The 21,625-nt window shown below is 50.3% G+C and overlaps 1 protein-coding gene across 1 annotated transcript in view; it reads right to left on the bottom strand.

Moving 5' to 3' along the window:
* Window positions 1–265: 265 nt before the first annotated feature.
* The window catches only part of Arhgap40 (Rho GTPase activating protein 40), a 34,012-nt gene continuing 12,652 nt past the window's right edge, over window positions 266–21,625 (bottom strand). The window contains exons 2-15 of the mRNA XM_021663745.2: window positions 20,720–20,916; window positions 16,883–17,100; window positions 16,300–16,375; window positions 15,768–15,919; window positions 13,683–13,848; window positions 9,385–9,476; window positions 8,865–8,942; window positions 8,353–8,512; window positions 7,879–7,961; window positions 6,373–6,576; window positions 4,073–4,213; window positions 3,260–3,429; window positions 1,669–1,718; window positions 266–843 (exon numbers count right to left, since the gene is read on the bottom strand). Of these exons, the coding sequence (XP_021519420.1) occupies window positions 752–843; window positions 1,669–1,718; window positions 3,260–3,429; window positions 4,073–4,213; window positions 6,373–6,576; window positions 7,879–7,961; window positions 8,353–8,512; window positions 8,865–8,942; window positions 9,385–9,476; window positions 13,683–13,848; window positions 15,768–15,919; window positions 16,300–16,375; window positions 16,883–17,100; window positions 20,720–20,916 (1,879 nt within the window). The 3' untranslated portion in view covers window positions 266–751. The remainder of the gene's footprint in view (window positions 844–1,668; window positions 1,719–3,259; window positions 3,430–4,072; window positions 4,214–6,372; window positions 6,577–7,878; window positions 7,962–8,352; window positions 8,513–8,864; window positions 8,943–9,384; window positions 9,477–13,682; window positions 13,849–15,767; window positions 15,920–16,299; window positions 16,376–16,882; window positions 17,101–20,719; window positions 20,917–21,625) is intronic.

Genomic DNA, 21,625 nt, shown 5'->3' on the forward strand with positions numbered 1-21,625 from the left:
GGGCAGAGCTGGGGTCATAAGTTATAGGTGTTGGAAGTTCTAGGGATTCATTCTTGCCCTTCAGCAATTGCTGTACTTCCTCCATCGGCCCTCTGTACTCTGGGCGCTCCTCCTGGCCCTGCTTCAATGGGGCAAGTTCAAGGCATAACCTGAGCCAGAGCCTGTGGGGAAGCACAGTAAAGCGTTTCATCTCCCAGCTCCAGTCATCTGCCAGAAAGACAACACCCACTGTGAGGCAGGCTGAGGAAAGCGAAGAGAAAGTGCATTGAGCTAGTTGTGGGTTTAATGCTGAAGCAACTTACATACGCTATAAAAATGACGAGGCTCTGTAAAATAGCAGTTAGGACACAAGGGTGCAAAGGGAAGTTTGTCCTCTGTCCAGCTCTCCTAGAGCTGTCCATGGCATCTTCAAAGTCTCAGAGAAGTCAAGGGGTTGCCCCAGTCACAGTGATTCCCCACTCCACGCTGCGGGGCTGCCTCCAAAGCAATATTTTCTGGGAACTCCCACCTGTTCCTGAGAGAGACTTCACAGTTTTTATTCCGCTTGTGCCTGGAAATTGTGGACAATCCCCTGTGGAGATGCAGGTGCCTGGGAGGCTCCTCTGGGGCTCTGTATGCGTGGTGAGGATGATGAGGAGCAGGCCTGGCATAGGAGAGGTATTTCCCGGAAGAGGGACTTCGGAGGAAGACCTCCGTGTGAACCTCTCTGCTCCCAGCTGATGTTCCAGGCTGTTTCTCAAGGATTTCAGGCTTAGGTAGGGCTCTGTCTAATGACCCACTCGCCGTGGGGGTTGGCACGGTACAAATCTAAGAGGTAGGCATCTGGGTCCAGGCGACGTTCACCTGTGGGAAGAAGGGATCCCAGAGGTTGACAGTGCGGCTGGGAAAGATGCTATTATCTTTCCCAGAGCCTCTCACCAGGCAAGGTACCACCCTCTGGCTACAGGAGCCTTACTGTGGCTACAGTTACCCCTTTCTCTGAGGTAGAAGATGTGCTGCTGGGAAATTTAACCCCTCTTTCACAGGCATCCACAGAGATGCCGAAAACCTGCAGCCTCCATGCAGAGCCCCCTGGTGGATCTGGCAGGCTCCTGAGAGGCCTCCCCTAGTCTCCCCCACCCCTTCCACACAAAGCTGTCTTTCAGCCACCAAAAACTCTTGGACCTTGTCTTGTCTCCCCTTCCTGGCCAGAGGCTCTCTGAGGGTAGTCTGGTCCTTGAACTAGCAGCTTCAGCCACACGGGGAAATTTTTAGGAACATGAGTTCACAAGACACAGCCCTTTGTCATGCACGGAGGTGATTTGAATGGCCCATTCAGGGTTAAGGATCAGTGCTTGTCCCTGGTTCTCACAAAGCGAGGACCCTTTGAGCCGGATGCTAGAGGGCCTACAGCATTCCTAAAGACATTAGGGCTGAGCTTGCCTTTCCCTAGAGTGTCCTTGAGACGTCCGTGTAAGCACTGACAGTTTTTGTACCAAACACCAGCCAGCTTCCCTCCAACCAGGAGTCAGCCCCGGGTGGAGCTGCCCATGCAGGAAGAGTTCCTGAGTTCGCCATGCTCATCTTGACCCTCACGGCAGGGTTGATAGAGGCCCCAAAACGGAAAGACACATGCTGACCTTTCCTAGGTGCCCTTGCTGTGGACTCACTTCCCACAGGGGAACTTACCAATATTCCCTCCAACTTCATAAACAAGGAAGCTGGCCGGCTTTGTGTTGCTGTAAGACAGAGGGGGGAAAAACAAAACAAAACTGATGGGCTCTGCTAGAGAAGGCCTGGAAGGGGCCTTCGTGAGGATATGTGGTCCCAGTAGGAAGGGCATAAGGACCTTCTGAGAGAGCTGGAGCCAATGAAAGCAGTCAGCACCCAGGGGCAAGGAGAGGCAGGGAGACAGTCCTTAGAAAATATCAGCTCCAGGGACTCTGCCCCGAGGTCCTTTCCTGCTAGGCACCAGCAGTGGGCTTCAAAGGGATGAGACCAGGGTGACAAATGAGAGGAGGACCCTGCTACGAGAGGCAGATTCTGCATCAAGGAGGAATATTGACATTGTATGATTATGTGTGGGTTATAATGATACAAGCATATAACTATCCGATGATAATTATGAATTCAGCTCCAGAATCGTCCCCTGATTTGCTTTGTGGCTTTGGACACTCCCTACCCCCATCTCCTCTGTATCAGAAGGAATTGGGTCAGACACTTTGTAAGGCTGACGCTCTGCAGGTCTTTGTGCCAGCCCCGAGAAGGAAGCTCCCAAGGGAATGACACCCACTCTATATTTGGCCATTCTGCTTGTTTCCTTAGGACCTTTGCACATGCAGTTTTCTGTGCCCAGAAGCCTTGCTTGCTCCTCAGACTATAGCAGGCATTTCATTGCACATTCATGCCGCTCCATGTATTTCTTATAAAAGCCAATACCGTTTTTAACTTGACTTATGTGTGTATCTTTCTTGTGGTATGAGCCAGGAAGGCCAGGACTTCTGCTGGTAGATAGATGATAGATAGATAGATAGATAGATAGATAGATAGATAGATAGATAGATAGATAAGATAGATAGACAGACATATAGATATATTACATACAGATAGATCTATCTTTTCTTTATTTCTTTTTTCTTTAATTTGGAGGTGGGGTTTCTCTGTGTAGCCCTGGTTGTCCTGGAACTTGCTCGGTAGACCAGGCTGGCCTCAAACTCCTACAGAGCTGCCTGCCTCTCCCTCCCGTGTGCTGGGATTAAAGGTGTGTGCACCACTGCTGACTATTTATTTTTAATCATGATGAGTGGGGAGTGACACACAGGCAGATGTGTGTGGGTGTCTGTGAGGCCAGAGTTGTACACCCTGGAGCTGGAGTTGGAGGTGGTTGTGACCTACCTGACTTGGGCAGCTGAGAACTGAACTCAGGCCCCTGCCACAGCAGTCAGTGCTCTTAACCACTGAGCTGTCTCCCCAGCCCCTCTGTCAAGTCCTTTTGTTACCATTTTAGCATTCCACATGCTGTCTGACATATTGTAGCCATTAAGTATATATTAAATCAGTACGAATGGCAGCCCTTTTCATTATCATTTGGAGCCAAGAAGCTCTAAAAGGGATGGAGAACCCACTGTGACCACCACAGAAACGGAAGAACAGGGGCAGATGAGGACCTGTGTACCTCATGAGCCCTCCTCATGGCTTTTTCAGCTGGAAAGGACTGAGCCCCCCCTCCCCCCCAGCAGGGGAGAAGCAGAGGCTCCTGCCTCAGGGAGATGGTGCTTACTCTGAGAGAACGCAGTTTGGGTCCTCACTGCCCTCTTCAGGCTGTGACCCAGGATTGAGGTGCTCTGTGAAAAGCTTCAGGATGTGGGTCACTCTGGTGCTAGGATTCAGGGGCACCTGCAGAAGATCCATGCTGGGCCAGGTCACCTGGACCTTTGCCACTTTGGGAGTCTGGAGATAGAGATGGTGGAGATGAAGAACGAAAGGCTCTTTCATCCCTGGAATTCATGCACACGTGTATACTTAGACGGGTATTCAAGGGCACACCACAGGCTGACACAAACCCACACACATATCCAGGTGTGCAAATTCGTGAACACACAGGAGCACATTTAAGCTATATACAGATGTGTATACGCACACCTGTGCGCGCGCACACACACACACACACACACACACACACACACACACACACTCGACTTCGTGTTGTATTGGGTTGTGTTGAAGTCTCCTCCCTCTTCTGTGTTCCGGAAAGGCTCCTCGTTTCTTCCACAGCCCTGTCCCACAAAGCGGCCCCATCTGCTCTCCGAACCCCGTCCCAGGCACACAAAGGACCTTCTATAAAATTAGGGGTAAGTCAGTGGCTTCCAGGAGAACCCCCAACCAGGCCAGCTTCCCATCCCTCAGCCTGACTCCAGCACCGCCTCCTCTATCTCTGCGGTGCTGCTCGGGCGCCCCCTGGCGACCGCAGACGCTTATGCCTGGCAGTTTGGTGGCGAGGATGAGAGAAATCGGGATACCCTCCCCCGCAGCCAGATCCCTTTTCTCCACCTTCGGTCCTTTTCTCCTTTCGCCTGGTGTGGGGACCACTCACCGCCTCAAGCCCGTCCCCAGCCTTGTCTCTGTCTACGTGCGTCCTCCGCAGCCAAGTCTTGAGGCCCCCATCACAGAGCTGGGAACGACGGCCATTACTGTCATTCAGCTTTCGCACTTGGGCTACCAAGAAAGAGGCGACCTGTCCAGAAAGAATCCTATCTCAGCCTGGTGCAAGGCCCCATTTCGGCCACCGTGGCTCCTTCCACACAGGGCTTGGAAACTGACTCCTTTACGTGGCTGCCAGAGCATTGGTTTGGAGGGCTAGACATTTAGCCCCAAAGAGGAACCCGGAGTATTAGACTCGGAATGCAGCGGTCCCTGCGCCTCTGAACAGAGCTGTGCTTGAGAGAAGCTGTTCATTGGCACACCAGGCAGGAATGCTTCCCAAACACATCTGTACTGGCCTCCGGCTCTGGGAACCCCAAGCAGTGGACCTGGGGAGTTCCTGGGGAACTGCAGGTCAGCGCCACTGTACAGCAAGAATCTAGCAAAGATTTCGGGATCCAGAGACAGGCTTTCCAAGGTGTGACAGACCATGAGGTGTAGAAACCTAATCACAGTGACACCTGAGGAAGGCGATGGAGATTTGTCTCATCTCGCTGTATACATCTGTGCTGTCTGAAACTTAGAAAAACAGAAAGTAGTATTTTTTCAAAATCTCTTAAAAAAAACTTTCTATAACAGGAAAAAGTGTAGCAGGCAGAGAGGTGGCTCAGCAGTTATGATCTCTGGCTGCCCTTTCAGACAACCTGGGTCTGTCCCCAGCATCCACAATCACATTAACTCCATTTCTGAGAGATCTGAAGTCCTCTTTTGACCTTTGCAGGAACCAGGAGCATATGTGGTGCACCCACATACATTCGCACAGATAAAAGAAAAATAAATCTTTAAAACATTGTAATTCACTGTCTTAGTAGCAATATAACTTCAGAGGGTTGAGCGCAGAGAAAAGGGAATTATGGGAGTCTAGGGGCAGGTAGGGAACTTTCAGCAGAAGAACTGACCCTGAAGTGAGTTTTAAAGGCTGAGCAGAGGGCACCAAGCTCTGCCTATGGAGAAAGGGAAAGAACAGCTTCGCAGGGCGAAGGGCTTGAGCAGAAACCCAGAGCAGGAAGCCCAGGATGCATTTGAACGGTTTGCTTGCAGGCATGTGTGCGCCAAGTGTGTGCCTGGTGCCCATGGAGGGCAGAAGAGGGCATCAGAACCTCTAGAACTGGAGTCCTAGAGTGCTGTGAGCTGCCATGTGGGCGCTGGAGCATCGAACCCAGGTCCTCTGGGAGAGCAGTATGTGCTCTTAGGCACTGAGCCATCTCTCTAGCCCCCCCCCCCAGATGCATTTAAAACAGCAGCTGGCTCAGGATGGAGGATCTGAGGATACTCAGACAGAATGCGTTTGCTGGGATCTAGAGGGATAAATCTAATCCGTAGATGAGGTGAGGGGTAAGATGGAAGGTGGGTAGGTGTGTGGGTTATACAAGTGGGTAGATGGGTAGATGGATGGACGAGCGAGTGAAGGGTGCATGACAGATGGATGAGTATGCAGGTAAAAGAATGACGAATGGGTAGGTGGGTATATATGTGGGTAGATGAATAGATTTTAGGTAGGTGGGTGGGTGGGCTCATGGCTGAGTAGATGGATGACTAAGTGAGTAAATGCATAATGGATGGATGGGTAGTAGGTGAATAGGTAGATGAGTGGGTATATGACGGATGGACGACTGATCAGGTGGGCGATGGGTAAAATGGAGGATGGGTAGAAGAGAGGTAGAGAGCTAGATTAGTGGGTCCATGGGTGAGTAATGGGTAAGTGGAGATTGTTTGGACAAATGGGTAGGGATGTGACTGACAAGTGGATAAATAGGTAGTTGGATATGTGGGTGAAAGATGTTTGGGCAAGTGGGCAAATGAATAGGAGACTAATGGTGTGAGGAAATGGGCTGAGTAGCCCGTGTGGATGGTGCCAGTTGGGTGGTGGGAATACTGAGTGATAGAGTGATGGATACTCGGGGCTCCTGTCCCACCTCCAGCTTCAGCAGACTAGGCCCAGGTCCCCCTCTGTGCTATGTGCCCCCGCTTCTTTGCTTGTTTTTCAAATGTAGACTTCTTAGACTTGAATGCAGGGAAGAAAAATAACAGCCTCTGCACAGTCCCTCGGAGTCATAGGAAGAGCCTTAACTAGTGACAAGAAACATGGCACCCATGATAGACAGCAGGGAGTAGACAGCTGCTCCAGGCCAGCACAGGGTGCTGGGAACTGAGATGGATGGCCCTGAGCTTGCCGCCACCGCCATCACTCACCGTCCAAAGCAGGTCCTGGTACCGCACCATCATGCACACCACCTCAGCTGCTCCCTCCGCCAGCTGCTTCTCGCCCTTGGGGAGCTTGGGAGGCCGCCCTCGGGGCAGGAAGAGATTGGGCGCCATCACCGTGGAAACATTCCACAAGGTCATCTTGTTGTGCTGCTCCTGGGCTGCCACCTTCCTGAGGAATTCCAGGAGTGCCTAGGAAGGGACACAGAACCTGCCTTACCTTCCGGCACAGCCTTGGACTTCCCACCCACAACAGCCCTTCTTTACTGGAGTCTGGGCAGAAAGGGGTGGATCTAAGCTACCATCTATTGACACCTTGTGCCCCTGGCCCAGCAGCTAGCCTCTGGCATGGGTTTGCCAGCTCTCTGATGATAAGTTGGCAGAGATGCTACACAGGAAGTTTTACTGGTGGACTCATTTTACAGAGAAAGAATCTGACTTGAGAATGTCATAATGGCCACTTAGTAAAGAAGAAGAAGAGAGAGGAATGGAAAGATACATAGATGAAAAGATAATACATAGATAGAAAGAAGAAAGAATAGGAAGAAGAAGGGAATGGGGAAGGAAGGAAAGAAGAAAGGATGAAAAGTGAAGGAAAAGACAATAGGTAGGAAGAAGAAAAGTCTGAGTGATGGAAAGGAGGGAAGGAGGGAAAGTGGAAGAAAGGAGGAAAGAGGGAAGGAGGGAAGGAGGGAAGGAGGGAAGGAAGGAGGGAAGGAAAAAAGGAAGGAAGGAAGGAAGGAAGGAAGGAAGGAAGGAAGGAAGGAAGGAAGGAAGGGCATACACTAAGCACCTACAGAGACTTACGTCCTCTATCCTATGATTTCCCTGTGCTAGCTCCTGTGGCATCCAAAAAAATCGAACAAAATACTTCATCATTCACAGTGACTAACAGGGAGTAGAAATTCCAAGATGAAGATCCCAGGCCCCTTACAGGCCCATTAGTCAAATCCAAGGACAGCCAGGAGGTGGGGAGCAGAGAGCCAAGCCAAGGCTACTCCCAACTCCAGCCCCAGCCCTCAGCACCCAGTCCCAGACTACGCAGTGAAGGACCCCAGGGGACCATTTCCCAAACTGACTCTCAATAGAACACCAGCACCACACCACACCTCCACAGCTGAAAAGGACAGCGAGCAGCCGAGTTGGGAATGCGCTGACCTCCAGCCCAACTCTGAGATGCACAAGGTCCTCAGAGAATAGCGGTCAGAACCGCTCTTCCCTGCTCACCAGGCTTCTCAGCACACAAAGCCCTTGCCTCCCCCCCCCACACCCCCCCCCAAGATGCCAGCACAGCACCTAGCGGATCAAGTGTGCTTTAAGAGCTCTCCTGCTTTTTTGGGGAAGGCTCTCAGTCAAGGAGTGGGTAGGTGGTCAGGTGGTCACCACGCCCACACCTGGCGTGACTGTGTGATGAAGGCATAAACGGAAGGATGAGCACCTTCAGAGCCCGCACTGAGGCAAAGGCTGAGGCGAGGGTCTAAGAGCCACTTTTACCTTCAAGGTGTTGCGGTTGGGTTCCGGCAGGAGGAGGACCAGCAGGTGTAGAGCCTGCAGGCGCTGTTTCAGGTCAGGAATGTCTGCAGAGGAGGGGGAGAGGGAGAAAGACGCTCAGAGATGCTCCCTTATTGCTCTAGCCTCTTGGGGAGGGGGGGAGGGGGAGAAGCCTAGCAGGACCGTTCCCACAAGGCTTGCCACTACCTCCTGGCTAGCATGCTCGGACAGAAGCCCACGTGGTGCTGGTCGAGACGCCCACCACACTTTGTTAGTAAAAAGCGAGCACACATGCTCAAGGCTTGTGCGCCCGCACATGCGTACTTCCAGCCCCACCAGCTCAAGACCCCAGAAGACACATTTCTGAACAGGTATCCTGTCTGCCAGCCGCTGCCCTTCTCCACCTTTCCCACCAGGGCCAGGGGCTCCCGCCCTCCCGCCCTCGCCTGCACATGCGCGGGACCGCCACACACGCACTGGGCACGGCTGCAAAAGCCGGGAGGTATTCGGCTGTTAGCAGAGGCGCCGGCAGCTTCCGGAGGAACCTCTTGAGCAAATCAGATGCGTCGTTGGGATGAACCTTGTCCCAGCTCACGAGGCCGGCATAGAAGTCTCGCTCCAGCTTTTGCTCCAGCCCCTAGAGAAAGGAGGGTGACCAAGAAGTTGCCCGAAGCGCCTCACCAGAAGTTGTGAAGCTGTAAGCTGCTCACTGTCTGGACTACAGTGGGCTCTTGCAAGGCAGAGACAATTGCAGCACCACCCCGGACACCATTTCCTTGAGGATCGAATGCCATCCTGAGTCGACAGGTGTTGACCGTGTGACCCCAGGGCCATGGCTCTATTGGGCCACCTTTCTGTCTCCTGGGATCCCACAGCCATACCAAAGGCAGGCCACACACCAGCCAGGACCCGGAGTCTCTCGCAGCCAAACAGAGCACAGGGCTTGGGGAGGTGAGGCAGCCCTTAGAGGTAAAGGAACCAGCCTTTACCTTGACCCTGGCCTGGGATCCAGGGACTCTCAGGATGCCTTCCGTGTCCAGCCCTCGTTTTTCCAAACAGGACAGCAACTATCAAAGGAAGAATTCATCGTTCAAGCCTGCCAATGGCAAGTGAGTCAGAGCAGGGTGAGAACTGGGGAGGGGAGGGCGCTAGAAGGGTTCCTTCGGGTAACAAGAGCTCTTGTTGCTGTTTTTGTGGCCCTGGTTTCAGGGCTCTCACATGTTGGGCAAGGGCTCTGCCCCTGAGCTCAGCCCTCCCGAGCTTCCTGGACCACTCTGCGAGCCTCTGGAGACATTTTCTCCTTTAATTCTCAGCTAAAAGAGACTGTTGTTAGAACCCCAGTTCACAGACGTCGGAAGGAAGGATCTAGAAGCTCAAAGCTGCCCCAAGGTCTCTGAGCTAACAGATACCAGAGGCAGAATTTGAACCCAGGTCCCTTCCTCTAAAGCCCAGACTCTTCCCCCCCTGTGGTAGGCAGCCCTCCAAGGGCTAAGCAAGCAAATAACTTACAGCTTGAAGGAGCAGCGGGACCTGGGTGCTGGGGAGGACTCTGTGGTCAGCTTCCAGCAGGCTGTGAAGGGGCACACCAAAAAGGCCAGAATCTGCAGGGGGTCAGAGGAGGAGAGGGTGCAACTCAGTTCTAGAACCAGACTTATTCTTCTGGAGAAGCAAGCTCTGGGGAGACAGGGAACTGAAGCATTTGGCCTCAGTGATGGTGACATCAGGCATGTCACAGCACAGCCCTCTCTCCTGGGTAAAAAAAAAAAGGAAAATGCCCTGCTGTCCTTCTGTGCATCAACAGACCAGGGCAGAGCTGCCTGGCTCTGTAGACATGGGCCAAGACCCAGCACTTAAGGTTGTTCGCACACAAACCCCTTCAGTGTCTTCTCTTCCATTCTTTCTTCCACTGGCCTTCTCCTCTCTGCTAGACCTTCCCCCCATCTTTCTAAGCCACCAACTGCTTGTCTCTGAAGAAGCCACAACAACACCAGCGATGCATAAGGCTGACAGTGAGATGGTGAGATGAGCACAGACACTACTGAAAGATAATATATATATCTGAACTGAATTAGAACTGGGCACAATGGCTCATGCTTGTAACCCTATCACTTTTTAGGCTGAGGCAGGAGGATAGAAAGCTAAAATCCAGCCCTGGCTACATTTTGTGAGATTCTGTCTCAAAGAAAAAGAAAATTTAAACTTTGATGCATTCAAACTGTTAGATATGATAACTATGGCTGTGTTTTACACCAGGGAAAATATGGGCATAATACCTATCCTCTGGTAGAAAAATGGTTAAATATATTTCAGTATGGTCACAGGGAGGAAAACAGTGTAATGGCTTAAAAACTGTGATTTGCCTTAAACCACTGAAGACAGGAATTGAGGAAGACATTAGAGGACATAAAGGCCTCCCACGTTCGTGGAATGGCACAATCAGTATTGTGGAAAACAGCTATCTTATCAATTGTCCATCCTCCAACGACTTTCTCCACAGAATGAGAAAAAGCAAGACTTGAACCCTCACAAAACCTGGCTAACTACACTAGAGAGCCATAGCGACAAAAGACAGACACCCAGACTGTGGACTAGAGCCCGGGACCCAGGAATAAAGCCAGACAGCTATGGCCACCTAACTTTTTGACAAACGTGAAGGAAAGAACCCTCTTCAACAGTGCCTAGGAAGCTTGGCGAGGACACAGGCAAGGACTTTTTGGAACATATCTCAAAAGCAAAAACATTGACAGATGTGACTGAATGAAATTAAAAAAAGAAAAACCTACACAGAGGAAGGAATAATTGCCAGTCTACAAAGCAAGAGAAAATTGCGGCCAATATTAATATTGGGGATTAATATTTGTATATACTAAAGAACTCCAAATATTGAATGCTAAAAATTCAAACTGTGCAACCAATAATGGCAACACATTGAATAGGCCATTTGGAAAAAAATACACATAACTAATAAATATTGAGGGGGCGGAGTTCGACATCCTCAGTAATCAAAGAAGCGCAAATCAAAGCTGCGTTGAGCTTCCGCACCACCCATTCAGAACAGCTGTCATCCAAACTCATGAATGGCAACAAGTTCCGGCAAGGCTAACGGGGAGAAGTGAACCTTCCTACAACACACGGCTGCTAGGGACGCCCGCCGGCGAAGCCGCTGTGGGAAACCAATGGTGAGTCATGAAACCCTACACAACTGGAGCTCCAGAGGTTGCTCAGGGGTTAAAGAACACTGTTGCTCTTGCAGAGGATCCAAGGTTCCCGGCACCCACGTGGTTGCTAACAACTCCGGTGCCAAAGGATTTGATGCCCCCTTCTGACCTCGGCAGGGCGCTGCACATACGTGGCACACAGACACACCTGAAGACAAAGCATTCACACACATAAAATAAAAACAAACCTAAGGGAAAAAACCTATAAGGCCACAGTAAGGCACCCACAGGAAGCTGAGCTAGGGCACTGCCACGCCCATGTTACTGCTGCTCACTCACAACAGCCACCATGTGGAGCCAGGCTAGATGCCCATCCGTGATGTATGGATGAGAAAATTACTGTAGAAAAGGTGCAGGCCATAGGACTGGGAAAACGGAAAATGTTCGTGATTGTGTCATATTAAGAAGAAAAAGTATACCAGATACCCTAAATCAATTGGAAAAAAAAGTGGGGAACAGCCTAGAACTCATTGGCACAGGAGACAACTTCCTGAACAGAACACCAACAGCACAGGCTCTAAGAGCAACAATCAATAAATGGGACCTGATGAAACTGAAAAGTTTCTGTAAAGCAAAGGATACCGTCTTCAAAACAAAACGACTGCCTACAGATTGGGAAAGAATCTTCACTAACCCTTTATCTGACAGAGGACTAATATCCAGTATATACAAAGAACTAAAGAAGCTGAAAAGCAGCAATCCAAGTAATCCAATTAAAAAATGGGGAACAGAGCTAAACAGAGAATTCTCAACAGAGGAATATCGAATGGCAGAAAAACACTTAAAGAAATGCTCATCCTCATTAGCCATCAGGGAAATGCAAATCAAAACGACCCTGAGATTTCACCTTACACCCATCAGAATGGCCAAGATGAAAAACTCAAGCGATAACACATGCTGGAGAGGTTGTGGAGAAAGGGGAACCCTCCTCCACTGCTGGTGGGAATGTAAACTGGTACAACCACTCTGGAAAGCTATCTGGCGCTTTCTAAGACAAATAGGAATAGTGCTTCCTCCAGACCCAGCTATACCACTGCTAGGTATATACCCAAAGTTTGTTCAAGTACACAAAAAGGACACTTGCTCAACCATGTTTATAGCAGCTCTATTTGTAATAGCCAGAACCTGGAAACAACCCAGATGTCCATCAACGGTGGAATGGGTACAGAAATTGTGGTATTTTTATACAATGGAATACTACTCAGCAATCAAAAAGAAGGAAATCATGAAATTTGCAGGCAAATGGTGGGATCTAGAAAAGATCATTCTGAGTGAAATATCCCAGAAGGAGAAAGACAAACATGGGATATACTCACTTATATAGACCTGTAAGATATGATAAACATAATGAAATCTATACACCTAAAAAAGATAATCAATTGAGCGGACATGGGGTAAGATGATCAATCCTTGTTTAGAAAGACAGATGGGATGTGCATTGAATGTATGACAGGAGTCTACTGAGCGCATCTGAAAGACTCTAACTAGCAGTGTTTTCAAAGCAAAGACTCATGACCAAACCTTTGGCAGAGTACAGGAAATCATAAGAAAGAAGGGGAGTTAGTCTGATGGGGAAAGGATAGGAGCTCCACAAGGACCAAATATATCTGGGCACAGGGTCTTTTCTGAGACTGACATTCAACCAAGGACCATGTATGGATATAACCTAGAACCTCCACTCAGATGTAGCCTGTGGTAGCTCAGTAACCAATTGGTTTCCCAAAGTGAGGGGAACAAGGACTATTTCTAACAGGAACTCAATGACTGGCTCTTTGGTCTCCCCACCCCCGAAGGGAGGAGCAGTCCTGTTAGGCCACAGAGGAGGGCTTTGCAGCCAGTCCTGAAGATACCTGATAAAACAGGATCAGATGAATGGGGAGGAGGTCCCCCCCATCAGTGGACTTGGAAAGGGGCACGGTGGAGATGAGGGAGGGAGGGAGGGACTGGGAGGGAATGAGGGATCGGGACATGGCTGGGATACAGAGTTAATAAAATGTAACTGATAAAAAAAATAAAAAAATAAAAAAAAGAAGAAAAAGTATGCACATACACATGGTGTGTGTGTGTGTGTGTGTGTGCATGAGTGAGAGAGAGAGAGAGAGAGAGAGAAAACACTGAATGTGATTACTTCTTAGTTTCCATTTTGTGTTTTACCATATTTACTCAAGTAGGAATGGAGTAAAATGAACATGAATTGAGTTTTTTGGTTGGTTAGTTGGAGTCTTCAAACAGAATTTTGCATTATAGCCCAAGCTAGGCACAAACTCATGATCCTCCTGCCTCAGGCTCCCAAAAGCTGGAATCACAGGTTCACCAAGCCACTGCCTAGGAATTGTTTTTACTTGAAAAAAAAAAAAAAAAAAAAAGGAAAGAAACACAGAAGCTGAGTGCTTCTTAGTGGTGGGGCAGGCAGCTCCAATTCACAGGGCAAAGGGTGGGTATAGAGGGGTACAGAAGGAAGGTGGCAAGCTTGGAGGGACAGCCGGCCTCTGGCACATGCATACATACATAACGATTAAGAAAGACACCTAACTCAGCTTCCGGTCTCCACGTTCAGGGACATGCATACCACACATGGGCCTTTCTGACCTGGGCCTTTCCACTTCCCAGCTTTGCTCCTCTTCAGGTCCAGGCCCAGGACGTCATAGAGAGCCGTCAGCTCTATCAGGGCCAAGGGAGGGATCTTCTTCATGTCCCTCGAAGACAAGTCTCCTATCCTGGTCACACCCAGTCGGCCTTTGGGAATTCTGAACCTCTATCGAAGGGATTAGAGACAGCCCGTCAGGAGGGGTGTAAGATGATGCGCACCGATCCCCAGGCATTTGGGTGGGAGAAGCAGGGAGTGACCCCAGTTGGAGACCACACTGGACTCAAGTCTGAGCTCTGCCTCTTGCCAGACGGTGACGTCTGAACTCAGTTCGCTGCCTGGAACTGTGACAGCATCCACCTAGAAGGCCTTCGTGAATGTAACGGGCGCCTACAGGCAACACTATCAGGCTCAAAGCTGCCAGCGAGGCCACTGTAGTGAAGTTGCCAGCTACATTCCAGCAAGAGGCCCTGGAAGAGAGGGACCACCCAGGGGCCTCTTATCATGCTGATATTCTTGTCTTTTGTTCATCTCACCTATGCTTCTGCTTGTGTCCCAACCCTTGGCCTAGACAGTCCTAGCTCCTCTTCTTCCAGACTGTGAATGGTGGTAGTGACTGAAAAAAAAACGAAGGTTGCTCAGCTGCTCCACCTAGAGGTCACGTTGGGGCTCTGCAGGCAGCTTTCAGCATTGGGACCCTTCAGTGTCCCATCATCAGAGCACCCAAAGGAGATGGAAGATGTTGCATTTGTTTCTTTTTGCATGCATGCATGTGCGGTATGCATGCGTGTATGCATGGGTATGTGCATGTGTGTGGTTGCATACAGCTGTGCCCCTGAATGTGGAGCCAGAAGTTGAGTCAGGCATCTTCCTTAATCATTATGTATGTAGTATGTATGTACGTATTGAGATAGGGTCTTGCTTATGTCGACCAAGCTGGCTTTTAACTCACAGAATCTGCATGCCTCTACCTCCTGTGTGCTGGGATTCAAGGTGTGCACCATCACCTGGCAATGACTTTTCCCCTTATTTATTGTGGCAGATTCTATTTCACGGCGGTATATTATAATTATGGCTAACATAGCACATAAGCCATGGGATCCTACTTCATAGATTCAAATGCCGACTTGCCTTTTACTCCCAACACTCAGGAGGCCGAGCCACTCAGAACTCTGAGTTTGAGGCCAGCCTTGTCTACACAGAGAGTCCAGGCCAGCCATGGCTATGTATTAAGACCCTGTATTTAGGTAGTTAGCTATTTTGACACAGAGTTTCTCTGTATGGCTCTGGACATCCTGGAAATCCCTCTGTAGACCTGACTCAGAGATACGCCTGCCCAGATAAGACCCTGTCTTTAAATATGTATACACACATGCATAAAATGTGTGTATGTCTGTGTTGCATGTGTTTGTGTACATACATGTGCCAGAGGACAACCTGAAGCAGTCTGTCTGTCCTTCTACCATGTGGGACCCAGAGCCTGAACTCAAGCTTTCGGGCTTGGCCGCAAAAGCCTCTATTCACTAAGCCATTTTGCTGGTCCTAAATTTCAGTCTTAAATATAAATGATTGATGCTAATTTACTGAGATAACTCAGTATTTGGGGAAATAAAACACTAAAAGCAAAAAAGTTGGGTCTCTCTTACCCAACAGGCACCAAGATTAATTTTTAAAAATAACTAAAACAGACAGGTGTTGGTGGTGCACACACCTTTAATCCCAGCATTTGGGAGGCAGAGGCAGAAGGATCTCTGTGAGTTCAAGTCCAGCCTGGTCAACATAGTGAGTTCCAGGGCAGCCAGAGCTACATACTGAGACCCTGTCGCTAAAAACAAGCAAAGTAACTACTGAGTGATGGTTGATGGGAGATGACTTTTTAGCAAGGTGAAGAACAGCCTCTATGGAAACACCGAGAGAGCTTCCAAGTGCCCCGTTCCTGGTCCCTGACACCCAGCAGCCACCCAGCTAACAGCTGCAGGAGGAATCACGTGATTCAACAACTTCCCTGCTGGGTGCCTGGAAGTCTGGCAGGTGTGAGAAGCCGTAGGATGGGGTAGTGCCCAAGGACCTCAGGGCGGCGTTCTCACCGGCAGGGAGCCTTTGCCCCAGGCACAGGTGCCTCCTGGGGATGGCCGGGCCCTCTGTAGACGCGCTGCAGCTTGTTCAGAGTAGGCAGAGTCCATGTTGAAGACCTCCTCCATCCCGGCTGTCTCCTGTGGTCCCCTAGAATCTGTGGACCCTTTAAGACAAAAGCAGAGACAGGTTTGACTTGGAAGCAAGTTCTTGGACTAAGGACTCAGGCCTACTGTCCAGGAAGTGATGTTCTAGTTGAGGCCCATAGCCCAGGAAGCGGTAAGAACTTCCTGGGCAATGGGCCAGGAAGATCTGAGGCCCACAAAAGTGACCGCCTTGCTACAGCTTTTCTGGACTGAGGCCCATAAGCCTGATGGAAATGGTTCATTTAAGGGCACAACTTGTCCTCTTGGAGTTTCTTCCTACTACCCCTGTTCAGGGAGGGAGAGGAACCAGCAGAAGGTGCAGAGACAAGCATTCTCTTGCTTCACAGAGAGGCTTAAGCAGCCTGGATTCCCAGGACCATGAAGAACAAAAGCCACTTACCTACAGGAGACACAGAATCCTCCAAATTGATCTGGGTCCATTTCATTACAGAGTCCCCATTTTCTGAAGCCACTTCCTACACAAATTACAGACAGCGCCCAATTAGTCCTGTGGGAGGGCATTACACAGACCCTGGGAGATAGGAACTGTTCACAGGCAGAGCAACTGAAAATCAAAGAGTCTAGGTTACCTGTCCTAGATCTCACAGCAGTGGGGTAGATGAGGGGAAACTCAGGGGCCCGTCTGGCTTCGGTGCCTATCATTTCAACCACAGGGCTGTGTACTTCCTAAGGACCCCAGGAAGAAGACGCCCACAGCTTGTCAGGCTTCAGTACCAGCAGAACAAGCAAGTGACAACGAAAAGTGTTGTTTTTTAATTGGTAGCGACTGCACCAGAACCTCTCAGCTTTCAGATCCATCCAAGGACATGGTGGCAACAGGCACACACGCGCTGGCCCGTGCAGCACGCAGACACCGCCACACAGCTTGGGGACATGACCCAGCGGTATGCAGAGAAGCACACGAGAGTTGAAGGGACATCACAGAAACCCCAGAAAGACAGCACCTAGCAGCCCTTACTCACCCTTGAAGCGAAGACCCCAAAGATATCCCTGACATCTCTGACGGGCGCCTTCTGTCGCCTTCGGGCAGAGCGGGCGTAGATGTCTAGCCGGCGGCACACAGCAGCCACCTGGGTCTGCGTCAGCGTAGACAGGAGTCCCTGGTGATCAGCGTCCAAGCCCAGGCCACCAACAAGCCCTGACAGGCCTGTGTCCTGTAGCCACTGGGATTCAGTGTCTCCTTTGGACGACAGAGGGAGGACATCAGATAAACGCACAGAACTCCCCATACGTGGCTTAGCCATGCTCACTAAGGTCACCCTCACATAGAATCATATGTTCATGGGGACATTAAGGGATTCCACAGTGCTCATATTGAGGCCCGTCAGCACCTAACTCTCCCCGGGTGAGAAACGGAAGTGCCTACAACACTGGCTGGCATCCAGATTTAAACTGAGACAGCAAGCCAGGGAGGGCCCCATACACTCTGCTGGTTATATATAACCACAAAATCACTTCCCCTCCCAGTCCTGGCAAAGACACCAACCACCAGGGCATGGAGGTCCAGCCATGCACAGCGTGGACCCTCTGTTCAAGACGTTCATATGTTGGAATGGCGCCTTTGGTGGGCTTCATTGCCAGGATCCTATAGCAGAACCAGGCTGAAATGACAGCATCTGATCTCAGCTGCCGGGAGTTGGCTCAGGCCAGGGGCTGAGACGCTGTACCTAGGCCACTGTCCCCGGCTACCCTGACCACCCCGAGGAGACACTGGCTCTATTGTGGGGGAAACAGCCATGTGTTCACCAAGGAAGCTGTAAAGAACACATGTGCTGGACAAGCTAGCCAGGAAGGAGCCGGTGGTTTCAAAAAATAACCAAACAAGGGCCGGGAGAGATGGCTCAGTGGTTAAGAGCACTGGCTGTTCTCCCGGAGGACCCCAGTTCGGTTCTCCCCACCCACAGGATCTGTAACTCCAATTCCAGAGGAGCAGACGCCCTCTTCTGGCCTCTGTAGGTACCGCATGCACACATTGCCCAGATAGACGTGTGGGTAAAGTGCTCATACATAGAAACAAATAAATCTTTAAATACTATGTTTCTGTCAGATATCTAGCATAGCACTAAGAAAGGCAACTAATGGATGCGCAGAATGTTTATTTAGATCCTGCTACCCTTGCATGATTGTTTACTAAACATTTCCCCTTAGTCACCAATCATACTTTTAACTTTTTTGTTTTGTTTTTAAGCCTGAGGACAATTTTGTTAGACCTTGAAAGAAAAGCCCCAGGGCAAGCAAGCTGTACACCTCAGCAGCTGACCGAAAGCAGGAGAGAGGAGAGAGAGAAAAGGCCATGCTGTCTGAGTTAAGCTGGCATGGGGGCTGACTTTGGAGGTGGGTAGGGAACTTTGGAGAAAGGCTGGAAAGCACAGAGTACCAGAGGAGGCATGCCTAGGCTCTGGCCAGCATTCGGAAGAAAGAGAAAAGAGAAAAAGGGAAACTTAAGCCTTTCTGAGTCCTGACTCAAAGGCAGGCAGACCCAGCTGAGCCTCACAACTGCTTGGAGTCCAAGAATGGAATTGTGGGAGAATTCTGAGTGCTTGTGAGAAAACTCCAAGATAACAGGACAGAAGACTCTTGACCTCGGTCTCTTCAAAACATGGAGTTGTTCTTGGAATGTGCTTGCCTGCCCCTCCCAGGTGTAGCTGATAGTAGTGAGTTTACTTCAGATTATTCCTTACAGCTGGCGATTGCTGCTTGTTTACATGCCTCTACGGAAAAACATGTTTTCGGGACAGGCAGCATGTCCTTGTAATTCTACACTTTAGTCAGGTGGTTCTTTAACCTTCAGAGAACAAATTGTCCGATTGCTTTGAATAATGTTGGCTATTGCCCGAGACTTTAGTCTGCCTTCTTTTGGGGCTCCCTTCTCCCAGGTCCACCCGGCAGCAAGGGTGGTAAGCAGTAGGGATGAGCTTAAGGCTATTGTGAAGGAACAATATCTCTGTAAGTGGAATGCTCCCCATCACCAGCCGTTGGTAGAAGAGGAGAGTGAACTACAGAAAGGGCCAGCTGGGCGGTGGTGGCGCACACCTGTGATCCTAGCAGCTGGGGAGGCAGAGGGAGGTGGATCTCTGTGAGTCTGAGAACAGCCTGGTTTACAAAGTGAGTGCATGACAGCCAAGGCTACACAGGGACACCCTGTCTCAAAAGGAAAAAAAAAAAAGGACCAGCAGGAACAGAGACAGGAGAGCATATCAGGTAGAGTGGATGTGAGCAGAGTAGAATGATCTACATGTATAAACCCCACCATTTCTATACTAAAATATAGTGATGCTAATGAACTATGCACCTGAGCCTACACAAGCCCTGTCTTTATTTTGTTGTCTGAAAGGCTCCAGCCTCCAGCACTCTGACTCCGGCCCCGTGTTTGGCTTTTGATATACTTGCTGGCTATAGTGTAAGGCAGGCAAGCCTGTCTCCTACATCCACCTCTGGCCTCACCAGGGATTTTCATTTCTTGGAGCCCCTGCACCAGGCCATCAACCCTCCAAAAGAAAAGTCTCAAATGGTCTATTTGACCAACTAAGGCCAGTCAAGCTGAAGCCTCAGCTAGATCAGAGAGTTTCCACGTGGGCAGCCTAGTCACGCCCTTTCACTCCCTCACTTGCCAAACAAGGAACATGGCCAGTTGTTCCAGATACCAGCACACAGGCTGTGGGAAGGGCCGGTGGAAAGTGGAGGATGGCGGTGTGTGAGCAAATGTTTTGGTGGTGTCAAGAAGTGAGGATTACCACAGCAATGAGTAACATCGGGCAAGAGGCTAGGAATTGTCAGAGGTATAGAGGGAGGTTAGGCAGTACTTTCTGAGCCTGGCAACTGGCTGAGCACAGACCGCCTTTTAAGGTAACCTGGGCAAAGAATATTCTAGAAAGAGGAGGCAGCGATGTTTCATGGTCAGAAGCCACAAGGAAGCCTTGATGGAGGAGAGCCTGGTGGAGTGACAGACTGGAAGACGAGGCAGAGACAGGCCCCAGGCCAGTTCTGGAAAGGCTGGTAGACTTGGGGAAGTGTCATCCCACCAAGAGATGGGGTCTGACTCCCCTCTCCTGGACTGTGGGTGCACATGGGCTGACAGGAAGCACAAAAGAAATGGTGGCTATCTTCCAAGGCTGGCCACGAATACTCACTGTGGCTCTTCCTCAGGCTTCACTCTTTAAACCCAGAAATCATGTTGGGAAGAGGCCTAGGCCATCCACAGGGGCCACATTGAGGCAGTCTAGACCCAGCCCACAGGTGTGGGAGATCACACTCACTGCCAAAACCATGGGTTAGGAGCCCCTTGAGATGGCTGATCCAGATGGCCCTGGGCTTGTCACTGAAGGAGAGCCAGCTGAGCCCTTTCACCTCCAGAACAATGAGGTGTGTTAGCAATGGATTAATGCTGTTCTCTGCTGCCATGGTGAGGGCTTATGAGGAAGGGACACTTGGCTGCTGTTACCCGGAGAGAGAAAGGGAGTTAAGAGTATTGTATGGACTGCTTAGAATCTGCTAGAATGCTAGGGCCTCACTGTAGTGTTGTCCACTGTATCTCAGTGTCTAAACACTACCTGGCAGACAAGGAAATACTCAGCAGGTATTTCCTGAGTTATTTCATCAAATGAGAGACAACCTGATTGGCCTTATCAGATAATCCTTTTTAAGAATGGCATAGAAAACAGATGGAAGGCAGAGCAATGGAGAGACTATAGTCCAAGCAAAGAGGAAATCCTCCATGCTCTCCCTCCTGTTTGGGCTCTGACACACTGCTCCCCCAGGATAAGACCCTACCATCCACCTTGCAGCCCAGCAAGGCTTACCTTCCAGGAGCTGGCTTCTGCCTCCACCTCCATCCTCCTCCTTCATGTCTCCCTTCTGTTGGCTCCGCTCCACCTCCATCCAGAAGCCGTCCATGGACAAGCTCTCTGCCCAGGACAGCCGCGAGTGGGAGCAGTCAGCAGGGCGTAGCCTCGGAGGACGCTGTGGCCAATTTGTGGGGCCTGTAGAGGGGCCAGGGCTGTACAAGTGAAGAGGGGGGTGGGTTAGTAGGGAGTCAGACCAGGCTTGGTTCTTGCTGTGCCTGGCCTGGGTTTGCCCTGAAGTTAGTACTGCTCCAGGTAGTAGACCCTAGCTCTCAACAAACCGACCAGGAAACTTGACCAATTCAGAACATGGGTTATAAGCAACGCTGCTGGTGCCAAGAACAACTGAAGGGCCACAGTGCTCCCTTAGCAAGGCCAGCAGTCATCATGTTGTGTCTCAGCTGTCAACTTGACAAGCTGTAGAATCACCCAGGGGAGTGGCCGCTGAAGCCAGGAGAGATGGGCTGGGGCTCACAGTCCCAAACTCCCATTCCCAGACTGTGCAGTCCGGGGACGCCTGCATGCCAGCCTTGACCCTCCTTGTCTTTCCACACAACATGGAATGAGTCTCCGCTTCGTGCAGTCAGATAACTCCAGAATGAGACAGAGTCAGGCTCCTGGTCCCAGTAAATGACAGCCCAGGACTATCAACGGGCTTCAGAGCTTCTATGCTCCCATCAGAGCCAGAGGCTTCAGAGGCCTTGGTACTAATAGTGCCCCAAACACACCAGCTCTGACACCACCAGCTGTTGGATCTTTAAAGGGCCCTATCAAGTGAGAAGAAAGGACAGGACCCCCAGGTTCCTGAAATGGGAAGTGAGTGTATCTAGAAATTTCTCTAGCTGAGCTTACTATTGATTGATA

Source organism: Meriones unguiculatus, chromosome 4 (genome assembly GCF_030254825.1).
Source record: "Meriones unguiculatus strain TT.TT164.6M chromosome 4, Bangor_MerUng_6.1, whole genome shotgun sequence".
Lineage (NCBI taxonomy): Eukaryota > Metazoa > Chordata > Mammalia > Rodentia > Muridae > Meriones > Meriones unguiculatus.